The 11,702-nt window shown below is 33.8% G+C and overlaps 1 protein-coding gene and 2 long non-coding RNA genes across 5 annotated transcripts; 1 reads left to right on the top strand and 2 right to left on the bottom strand.

The window, feature by feature from the left end:
• Positions 5,051–8,505, bottom strand: LOC109726559. Of its 2 annotated transcripts, XR_002220550.1 has the most exons (4): positions 8,310–8,440; positions 7,633–7,732; positions 5,327–6,009; positions 5,051–5,208 (listed from the first exon to the last, which is right to left on the bottom strand). It is a non-coding gene; the product is annotated as an uncharacterized LOC109726559 (long non-coding RNA). The 2 variants fall into 2 exon arrangements; XR_002220551.1 differs by lacking the exons at positions 5,051–5,208; positions 5,327–6,009 and adding an exon at positions 7,121–7,261 and having other exon boundaries at positions 8,310–8,505.
• Positions 6,344–9,185, top strand: LOC109726558 (WAT1-related protein At4g08300-like). 2 transcript variants are annotated; one of them, XM_020256200.1, is made up of 7 exons: positions 6,344–6,876; positions 6,962–7,024; positions 7,116–7,232; positions 7,645–7,876; positions 8,269–8,427; positions 8,499–8,650; positions 8,782–9,185. In XM_020256200.1, the coding sequence occupies exons 1-7, from the start codon at positions 6,671–6,673 to the stop codon at positions 8,969–8,971; spliced, it is 1,119 nt and encodes a 372-aa protein (XP_020111789.1). In that variant the 5' UTR covers positions 6,344–6,670; the 3' UTR covers positions 8,972–9,185. The 2 variants fall into 2 exon arrangements, with proteins under 2 accessions (XP_020111789.1, XP_020111790.1); XM_020256201.1 differs by lacking the exon at positions 7,116–7,232.
• LOC109726560 lies at positions 9,278–10,565 on the bottom strand. The gene is made up of 2 exons (XR_002220552.1): positions 10,279–10,565; positions 9,278–9,913 (listed from the first exon to the last, which is right to left on the bottom strand). It is a non-coding gene; the product is annotated as an uncharacterized LOC109726560 (long non-coding RNA).

Here is an 11,702-nt window from a genome sequence, read left to right as displayed (position 1 = left end):
TATATATATATATATATATATATGTATATATATGTATATATGTATATATATGTATATATGTATATATGTATATGTATATATGTATATATATGTATACATATATATATATATATGTATACATATATATACATATATACATATACATATATACATATATACATATATATACATATATACATATATATACATATATATATATATATATATATATATATGTATATATATATATATATATATAGAGCGTCCGGTTACTACACTATTATGAGTACGATCGCCCTCGTACTCATAAGTTGTTTTCGATGATAGAGCTTCCGAATCGATGACCCACACCGTTAAACGTTATTTACAGCATTTAAAACTTTCAGAAATCAAATTTTATAAATTTTCGACATCATTTACCTTACGATCAAGAGGTCACAAACGGCCTTAAAAAATTGTCAAATTTTATAAATTTTCGACATCATTTACCTTACGATCAAGAGGTCATAAATTTGACGATTTTTTACGGCCGGTATGGAATATTTGCTAGTTTAATAGTGTAAAAGAATCGGAATTTGTTGAATTTTTGATAGAAAATTCTATTCACTATATAGATAAAAATCAATAACTCCGATCTTGAATTGAAAAATCCGATTATCCTTTTTTAGGACATCATTCGATTTCGACCGTTCATTTTATGCCCACTTGATGGACTTTATTATGATTTCGAATTAACGAAATTTATTTTCTAGAAATTTTAAATACTCTAGATCATATTTAATGGAGTAGATCGTCGATTCAGAAGCTCCATCATTGAAAACAACTTATGAGAACGAGGGCTCCAATACTTATAATAGTATAGTAGCCATGGCCTATACTATTCTGAGTACAATCGCCCTGAAAAGTTGAAAAGTTGAAAAGTTGTTTTCATGGCTATAGGCCATGGCTACTATATAGGGTCTGGCTATTATACTTTTATTTTTCTGACTGTCCCTAGCGCGAGTGGCAAAATGTTCGATGGTTGATACCCATATTCAGAGACGTGGCCAAAACCTCCACTTTTCAAGTCTTTTGAAAAAGGAATCGATCGTTATTTGATCCCAAGTTTGAATCATAATTGATTCATATTTTCAGGTAAGTTTATTTTTAAATGAAATAAACGAAATTGATAGCATGTTGCCTATCTCTCTCTCTCTCTAAAAAAAATTTAAGAAATATTTTTAAGCGGGACACGCTGTTAATCGAGAGAAGATGACTAAATTACCTTTACTTCTTCTATAAAAAAATATTTTTTTAATTTATTTTATTATTTTAAAGAGTATTTTTGGTAATACTGATGGAATCTTGATGGAGGGAGTAAATGCGACGACTCAAAATAGTTAGAGGGTAAAATGTAGATTTTTGAAAAATAGAAAGAAAAAGTGAAAAATGTAAATATTTATAAGAAATTTTTTTTGTAAGTTAGCTTTTTCTTTTCGGGGAATACTTTAATTTGTACGTTAACGATAGGATGATGCGTAGTTCAGCTTAGGTGAATGACGCATTCCTAAAGTATGAAAGGTGTATTTCATATTTTATTACTTTTGAGATGTGTAATTTAATTTTATAGAGAAAAAGAGATATAGTTTGTTCGTGAGAACTTTTTTAAACTAAATTGAGTGATCATTAAATAGATGATGCCCATAAACTTAGATCTCAAGTTAAAAAAGAACAATCCTCAGAAAAAAAAAAAAAAAAAAAAGTTAAAAAAGAAACACCTATTAAAGTATAAAGAAAATATTTTACGCTTCTTTCATAATTGCTCTTTATTTTATATTTGATCTCGATCTGTGGAATTTTTTTTTCTTTTATAACACTAAAAATCTAACAATATTTTGTAAACCCTTGAATGAGAGAGGCGTAAAATTTACCCCTATATACAATGTATACATATGAATTAGGCTAAATTACAAAAGATCCCCTTGTAATAACCCGATTTCTCACTTTCTCCCCCTGGCATTTAAAGACCTATACTTTGTTCCCTTGTAAAATAAAAAATGTGCACTTTACTCCCTACCGTTAGGGTTCCGTTATAAATTTTTTTTTTTTGCCGAAACATCCCCTTCGCCGTCCTCCGCTGCTTCGCCTTCGCCCTCGTTGTCCTTGCCAACCTCTCCATCAACACCCGTCTCGGTTTCCTCTCGAGGGGCGGCGAGGGTGCAGGAGAAGAAGGAGAGCAGGTGGAGAAGAAAATGGAGAGAAATCGCGGCCGATGGAGGTGGGAATCGCGGCCAATCGACGGGTGGCTGAGAAAGATAGGAAAGAAGACAACAATGGCGAGGGGCAAAATGGTCATTTTACACACCGTAATTTTTCTGTGAACATTTTTCATTTTACAAGAGAGTAAAGTGTAGGTTTTTAAATGTCAGGAGGGGAAAGTGAAAAATCGGGTTATTACAAGGGGGTTTTCTGTAATTTAGACTATGAATTATTAATATGTTGTATTACAAACTGTTTTGTTAATGGGTCACCAAAATTAAGCTTTATTTTCTCTTTTCAATTTTATAAACTTCTCAGTTGTTTTTATCACACTGTTCTCCAAATTATAATAAAGTGAGTGCAAATTAATTAATTTTAACTGTCAAATTAAGAAGAGATTAGCCACGTAGTAAAGCTGATAATTAACGCCGGTTTTATCGATCGCCCTCTCGTTACGAACGCAAGCTTAGATAAAAACGGAGCTTTGTTGTTATAAGATTCGATGTTTTTTTAGTTGTTTACATCAGATCATGTTTTTGTAATGTAGTTTTTGAGTGAATTAGTTGTTTAATTAGGAAGTATTAATATATAGCACTTGTGCTAATTAAGCTTAGTTCCTTAATTTGATGGTTGAAAGCTTAATTTTTGTCTTTTTTAATACTTGGGAAGGTCTATTTTAACTACAGTGGTAACGCTCAGCTAAGAATTGCATATATTTATATACTTATCCGATGACGATTATGACTGTAACTTCGTAGCATTTGAAGAGGAACGATTGAAAAGTAGATTATTTAGAATATCAAATAAGTGCTTTAGCCACTGTTGAGAAATTAGATTGCAAATTGTAATGATGTGTATTTGATAAGTTACTTGGTAAAATTTATTTGTTGAACAAATGGATTCCTTTGTAGGGACATATCTGTTCAAATGAATGGATTTCTTTGTAGGGGCATGTTTGTTCAAACAGACATAACTTTTCGATTATGTCTGTTCAAACAAGACATGACTTATCTTTTGAAAAAACATATAAATAGAGGCTCTTGTGCCAAAATTCAAATCACCAAAAAAAGTTTTCAGATTTCAAAGTTAAGAGCGTGAGAGATTCCGAGTTTTGCTTCTTGAGTATCTCTGGCCTCGTTCTATCCCGAGAGTTCTTTGTCATAACCCGAAGCAAACTTTGTGGGGGGGGAGGGGAATCTACTATTTGGAAAGCGCAAAACTCGTGGCTCGAGGCTTTCCCCATGTACGAGTATTTGCTCGTGTTTTATTTTTTGAAATGTTCGTGGCCCGTGTTCGAGTTCAATAATCGTCTCTTTCAGTTGTCATCTCCTACCGTCCCTTTCAGCCACTACATTATCAAATTAGGCCTCAATATATAATTTTTTTTTTTTTTTTTTTTTTTTTTTTTTTTTTTTTTGCATTTGGTTCCTTCAAATTTTTTTTTTTTATAAATAACTCTACCAAATTTATAATTGTAATTTTTGCCTATTCCTACTGCGCAGGCGCTACATGAGTGCCACGAGAGTAAGGATGAAGGTGCTGGAATAAGTTGAACACGGTAATGCATTCGCCATGTCTAAACATGATAAAGAGTTTACGGTGTTTAGAGAAAATATATGTATTGCGAAAAAAATATATATATTAAAAGGAAGGGAATATTAGTGGAACATGGTGAATCACTTACCGTATTTGAACGCGGTGAATGGTTCACAGTGTTCAACTTAACCCCTCTCCCTAACCAGCTTGCGTGACGTTGATGTGGCCCCTGCATGGCGGGGATACGACTAAAATTATAATTATAAATTTGGTAGGACTATTTATAAAGAAAAAAACTTTTTAAGGGGGAAAAGGCAAAAAAAGCCCTATAAAAACTATTTCAATAGTTATCAAAAGTAGACACAAGTTTATTATGCTCTGTCCTTCCTTACATATTTGAAGTCGGCTTAGGATGCAGACTGCATGTCATTTTTAATCTGCCATTATGAAAAATACTCTTACAGTATAATAAACAGTGAGTACAGAAGTATTTCAATACAACAGAGATGGAAAAAAAATAAATAAATAAAAAATCATAGAAGGATATTTTGAAAGCATCTCCTTGCTTTTTGTAGGTAAATGCTCACATAGACTAGCTAAATTAAGTACACAATGATAGAATTTTGTTTAAATATTAATTACTAGAGCTAGGATACTGAGTGGAAGTAGAGTATCCCATGTTCACATGCTATAACTTATCTGTATCTCAATTTTAATATATCCTCTAAAAATTTTAAAAAATATCTAATATACTCCTGATTGACCAAAATATCCTCATCAATTTTCAACATTCCCTTCAAGTATCCCCAAATCCTAGGGTTTACTAATAGAATTTGGATTTAGAAGAATATTTTGTAACCAGGAGTAAATAAACCAAAAGCCCTTTTTTCTTTAGTTATTCTTTCTCTTTATTTATTCTTCAGGTGATATGAGTTATATGACACATGTCCAAGATGAGCAAAAAGAATTTCAGCAATTCCATTCCAACATTTAGAAGACAAATTACCGAGACCATCATCTAATAATTATCAAAGAAACCTTGATACAACTGATTTTTTTTTTTTTTTTTTTTTTTGTAACCGACGTGCGGCGGTTTGCTGACATAGTTATACAGAATCTTTCTTTCTCCTACACTACTGACCTACCCCTTTTTTGCTGTCATGGACCACAAACAAAATTCCATTCCCTTATTCAAATCCCCACAACACTTCCTACTATTTGGATAAGAATCAAATTGAGTCATTCATTTCATGGATGGATAATCANTTTTTTTTTTTTTTTTTTTTTTTTTGAGAAAGGTAGCATGCAACCCTCTTCGTTTATTTCTTTTAGAAATAAATTTAGCTGAAAATGTAACACAACTAAACTTCAAATATGGGACCTCAGATACCAACCACCAAGCCTTTTGGTATTTGCACTAGGAACAGTCGGCGATACAACTGATCTCTGTATAATCTGATCCGACATCCAAACAAAGTCCTTAGTTAAATATCTTCTCAGAATATTTTTCCTTCTATATAGCAAGGAGGACAAAAGAACATAATTAAGTTATTCTGAGGATGTGTCAGCTTACCAAATTGTGGTACCAACGGTGAGACTGAAGCTCCCAATTCTGGGAAAATTATCTTACAAACCAAATCAGTATATATGATGCAGCATTGCTGGAGGATTCCAGTAAGAATTGGAATGAAGCACATTCTGTCTCTTCTCCACCAGGTGATGCTCCAAAGCTTTTCCAGTAGGTTCTCCATCAATACATACAACAGCAAAAGCATGATGTGTTAGCCCATTTGGTGCACTAAGAACAACATCAACTTGCTATAGTTTGTTCCCCATGGGAATGTCACTAATTTTGCAGTAGTATCAATCCCTTTACTAGATCAACAAGGACTTATTCAGATGCTAATACAAGTAATTTGGTGATAAGAAGAGACTCTTTGGATGTCAGAATATATTATTTGATGATAACTTGTATGCTATGAGAATATTCTTTTCTGGTTAAAAACTTGAAGAAGTGAGTTAATCTTAATTCAAAAGAATTATTCGAAGTTGAATACCGTAAATGTTTCTAAACATTGATTATACTCCTTATTTACCGAATAGTAAATAAAGATGTGCTGAATAAAATATTTATATATCCAAACGAATTCTATAATTGGACCAATATCAGCTAACATAAAACCTAAATAAAGAGTGGTGAATAGTGGAGGATGACAAAGAAGTGGATTCAGTGTCTTCCATGAGCCTATACATCACCTGCAAAGATCCAAAATATGTTTATCCTCATTATACTTCCCATATAAGAGAAAATGTATGACACTTTGATGATTTTGGCAAGTCTATTCTCTCCTTTTAGCAATTTCTATAGTTGTCCTAGGCCAGTGCTGCAAATTAAATGACAACTCTTTCCCAGAGATAAGGAAAAAGAAATGAAGACCTAATATTAAAGTTATGGTTATGAGAAATGTTAGTAACCAAGTTCAACAGTGAATGATTCGACATATTATTTATCAATTGTGCTTGTACACACAAACTTCCTACCAAAAGATTAATCTGCATCAGGAGAATCAGAAAAGATTCAAACAAGCGAATATCTACACTTGTCATGGCATGATTTGTAAACAGAAACAGGCAAGTTATGATGATTCTATAGCCGGTTGTTTTACTTATTGACCATAGAGGTAAGATCCTCAAGAATCCAAATACCAACAGCAGAGCATCCCACAGTTAACATTTCAAGTGGAGATTTTCAGAACATGATGCCCCAGCGTCACGGCAGAGGTATCGCATCAAGCAGAAAGAATCCAACTTTCTCTATATAACCATAAGCTAACTCCTATTAAACTAACCCATTTAAGCAGCAGTGCAAGAGAGGTCCATTACGCAATTGAAATAAAAGGAGTTTGCATACAAAATAATGACACTGGCAACATCTCAGATCAGAAGAACATGCAGGAGATATAAACCACATTTTCTTATGGCTCTCGTACAGCTAGGCTACACAATTCTATATTTCATTACTGAAGCTGCATTCAATCATGGATTGAACCCCCATGTTTTCATTACGTACCGACAATTCGTCGGTGGACTAGCCACGTTGCCTTTTGCCTATTTCCTTGAAAGGTTAGTTTGTTTACAACAAATATTTAATACAGTTCCATAAAGAATACTGAGACATTTTTCACTTTCTTTCATGAATTTTTTACAGGAAATTGAGACCAAAGTTTACATGGGCATTGCTCCTAGAGATATCTGTTCTTTCACTTCTAGGGTAAGAACGATAACAGTCAATGCAGATAATTGAATAGAAGTCAAATAATTGATATAATTGATATCCGATGATAAACTTTTTATGACAACAGGGTCAGCCTAACTCTTAATATGTACTTCACAAGCTTAAGATATACATCTCCAACTTTTGTTTCCTCTGTGGTCAATACCATTGCTTCAATGACATTTGTGATTGCCCTTTGCCTTAGGTACACATGCTTTCCATCCTACATACTGCCTGTTAAATTTAAGTCATTAGCCTTCTGCAAAAGAAAATCCAAAAAAAAAACCACATTTTTCTTGGATTTGTAAAAATAGAAGGCCTCTTTTCTGAAACTTAAACCAGTTTTCAAGTTTTGATGGAACAACCGATCCACTAAACAATCATGGTTCTGAGTTTTGAATGATCAATGCACAGATATGAAATAAGGTTACATGATATTACACATTATTAAAACTATGCACTGATCATTCAATGTTTGGCACCGATATCCAAAACTCTACATCCTTGTTCTATAGCAGATGAGCAATCTGGTCCCAATAAAGGTAGAAAAATGGATCGATAGAGTGAATTATTAAATACTGAAGCACTAATAATTCAATTGTTACCTCCTAATTTAGATTGGAGCATCTTGATGCAAAAAGTCCTCGCGGGATAGCGAAGATTGTAGGAACCGTAGTTTCCTTGGCTGGTGTTACAACCATGACACTGTACAAAGGGCATGCAATAAGAAACTTATGGGGGGCACTAATCCATTTACAGGGAAGCAGTACTGTTCATAAGAGTTGGTTGAAGGGATCCATTCTAACAGTAGCAAGCTGCATCACATGGTCCATATGGTATATCATGCAGGTATTTGACTCAAAAGGTCATCCAAATATAATGCATAAAAACAGCTATGTGCTGTAGTGTATACTGAAGAAGAATTAACTACCTATGTGGTAAATTAAATGCGACATAAGTTACAATCATACAAGATATAACAGAACAATGGAAAACTAGCTAGAGAACAGAAATTACACCAATGAGTGAATAACATCCTTCTGAATTAGAAATAAACATAAACTGAACAAAGAAAAGGGAACAGGAATCACTAGCATGTACTAGTTAACTGGAACAAGCTTTCTCCGATTGAGTCATTTAATTGTATCTCATTTGCACAACCACAACTAATATGTTCATCAGTTAATTTTTTTTAAAAAAAAAGTTGTTATTTTTTTTTTTATGCTTCATTAACATTACAGGCAATCACATTAAAAAGATACTCAGCACAACTTTCACTCACCACATGGATGAGCTTCGTCGGAGGAGCACAATCAGCAGTTTTCACTGCATTTGTCGAGCAGAAGACATCAGCATGGATTATTGGATTTGACATCAAATTTTGGAGCATCATATACTCCGTATGCAACCTGAGACTACAGTAAATTTCATCTCTTATAATTAATTCTTATTACAGAAAATAATTTTGCAGGGAGTGGTATGTTCTGGGTTGATAATCTTTATCCAATTGTGGTGCACCGAGGAAAAAGGACCAGTTTTTGTGACTATGTTCAATCCCCTTTCGACAATAATGGTGGCACTTTTAGCTTACTTTGTTTTCGGAGAAAGATTATACATGGGAAGGTATAAACATATTAACTTAGCCCTCTAGCAATAAAAAAATAAGAAATATTGTAACGTGTACTAAGACATGAATATGCAAATGCAAATGACAAGAAGTTTAGATATTTAACTTTCCCTTTTCTTTTTTCCAGCATTATGGGAGGGGTTATAGTCATTGTTGGCCTCTATCTGGTTCTATGGGGCAAAGAAAGAGATAAAGAATGCAGAGAACAAACAGAAAAACAACCAGATTCAACCTATGAGAAACAAAACAGAGCATGTGAAGTTTCAGCTACAAATAATGGCGAGAAGGATGAGATGAAGGAATTTTATGCTGTCTAATGCCCCAGTAACCCATAATTGCAATTCATCTCTATTTTTGTAACCATCAAATTCAACTATAACACACATAGTTTTGCTACAACTTGCACGTGCTTATTTTCTGCTTCTCTACCCTCACCTTCTCACTTTCTATTGATACATAACAAGCAATTGCTTTCTATTGTAATCATCCTTTGTTTCTTATCCAACTGATTATCTTGTGTTGGTTTTTCAAGTGCTAAAATCTTATTGAGGACAAAGGATTGAGTTACAAGAGAAGGATAGGTGATCTACAAGAACAATAAAAACAAGAGCAGTGAATACATGGAAGTAAATCATTTGTAATCATTTGCATTAGTAAAGTAACAGTAAGTTGATGTTACATGAAAGTATATGTATTGCATTTTTTATTGTGCATACCTCATCCCCATACACAACTTGTTCCGAGCTCGCTCAGAAAAATTGCTATAGTGTGACATGAAAATGAGCTTCTAATAGAACCTAACTCTATCTGCTAGGCTGCTTGTAACTAGTAAGGGAACTCAAAGGTTGAAAACTAAGTGAGAGCATGCGTGAAAACTATTTTCTTCTTGATTTATTTTCAGAAATTCTGAAAAGACATCTTACATGCAGCAACTCATGCAAATATTACTTAGAAGACCGCTAAGCTCAAATTTTCCTGTTCTCCTAAATGCCAACATGGACAACTCAATGCAAATGAATATAGCAAATATTTCCTACAAGACACGAGCTTCAGTTTTCAACTTGTCGATGAGCTCATCCACCGAAGAAACCATAACACCCGCTTTCCTTTTAGGTGGTTCTGTGACTTCAACCACCTCTAAGTCCGACTTTATCTCCACATTCAGTTCTTGTGGAGTGACTTTTTTAATAACCTTTGATCTTGCCTTCATTATGTTGGGAAGTGTTGCATATCTTGGCTGGTTTAGTCTCAAATTGGTGCTGCAAAAATCATTAACATAATGATCAACAGTAGCAATTAATTAATCTGATTGAAAATATCGACTTCCAATACACTAAATTCAAGGATCCAGACGGCCGAAAACTCAACTGAAAACACATGAACATCATAATGGGCCTCAATTTCTGACTGAAATCAGTATAAGTCATCAATATTTTGATAGAGGAGAAAATCATATTATCAGACAGTAAACAGATAGAATATTAAAAAAAAAATATTTCTGGAGTTTCAATTCTAATTTATTTGTTCAAATCATAGCCATCACCATAATCAATTAAGCCATATATGGCAACACTGGGTCAGCTATAGCACAACTAAACATAAAAGGCTCGAGATAGATTCTTACGTTTAATAGCTTCCATGATATTCTCTTAATATTGAAGCCACGATCATGTCTTAAGCTCATACCACTAGGTAGGACTTCAAAATTTCCACAGATATGGAAACAAGATGACAAAACCAAAAGGTCACAACCTTCAACATTGGAAATCATCTGTAACTAAAGGAAAAAAAATAAAGAATAGCAATGAATAAATAGAGATGGGTCTTAAAAAAGAGGATCGCCTCTACTACCGCAAGAGGGGTGAGAAGAAATGACCAAACACATTGTCTTACAAGCGTGGTACCCACAATAGATGAGCCAAAAGGTTACCTACAATATCTTGATGAACTTCCTATGATATAGTTAAAAGGAGGATCTTCTCCACTTCACCAGTCAACCAAGAAACAGTCTTGTTAACTTACTGTATACAAGCATTGTTTGCATCCCTATCAAGGAAAGAGATAAGGAAAGGCTGCTTGCAATAAGAGCTCTAAATAGATTACCATATTTGATAGCCAAGAAGTACATCCATCATATGACAGAGCTGAAAGTTAACACCTTATTAGTCCTTTTTCTTCCGCAATTTTTACTAGTGCATGTAATCGCAAACTTGGGTACCAAATTATATGTCCATATCAGTCCTTGAAAACTGTTATTTTATGACAGTGACACACCATAGAGAAATGAGCATCTTATCCCACAACCATCAAGGACTTCGATTACTATAACAACCCGACCTGCTAGCAATAATAGCTCGTTGGACCCAAACCACCGGCCCAAAATGCTTAAATCCAGTTATTATTACTAGCGTGGAGGCTTTTTATATTCCAAATCAGAACCCATTTTTTATCCGATGTGGGATTATTGGAGGCGTTACTGTAATATATGGAAATTTGGGAGTTACGATGTCAACTTTGATCTGGGGGATCAAAGTGAGGATTGAGCTAGTTGGACATCATCCTCGAGTGATTTGTGATGCGTGTGAATGAATTCTGGAGATAAATAAGTGTTTCGACGCAAATTGGGCGCGAAACGAAATGTAAAGAAAATTTGCGGATTTCCGACGCTAACTTTGATTAAAAGAATTAAAGTGAGCAAGATAATATAAAATGGTGTGAGATACCATTTGATTGGACTTAAGGGTGTAAAATATAAGTCTGGAATGACTCGTGTTGAAATCGGAGCGGAAACAGAAGATTTAGAATTTTCTGTAAAGAACGAGACTGAAAAATTAGCAGAAAATACACAGTGTCAGAAAATTATGAAAACTGGAGGATATGTCAGGAATATTTTTATGAGGCTAGATTTAAAGTTTCACATTATTCTGACACTCGTAGAGTGAGAAATAGAATCCGAAAGCTATCTGATAAAGATTGCAGTTCGGTACAGTTTCGGTGACCAAATGGGGTCGAAACTGAAATGTTAAAATTTCTTTGGACTTATTAAGT

The sequence above is a fragment of the Ananas comosus genome, linkage group 21, assembly GCF_001540865.1.
Source record: "Ananas comosus cultivar F153 linkage group 21, ASM154086v1, whole genome shotgun sequence".
Taxonomy (NCBI): Eukaryota; Viridiplantae; Streptophyta; class Magnoliopsida; order Poales; family Bromeliaceae; genus Ananas; species Ananas comosus.
This window is presented reverse-complemented; position numbering and strand designations above follow the sequence as displayed.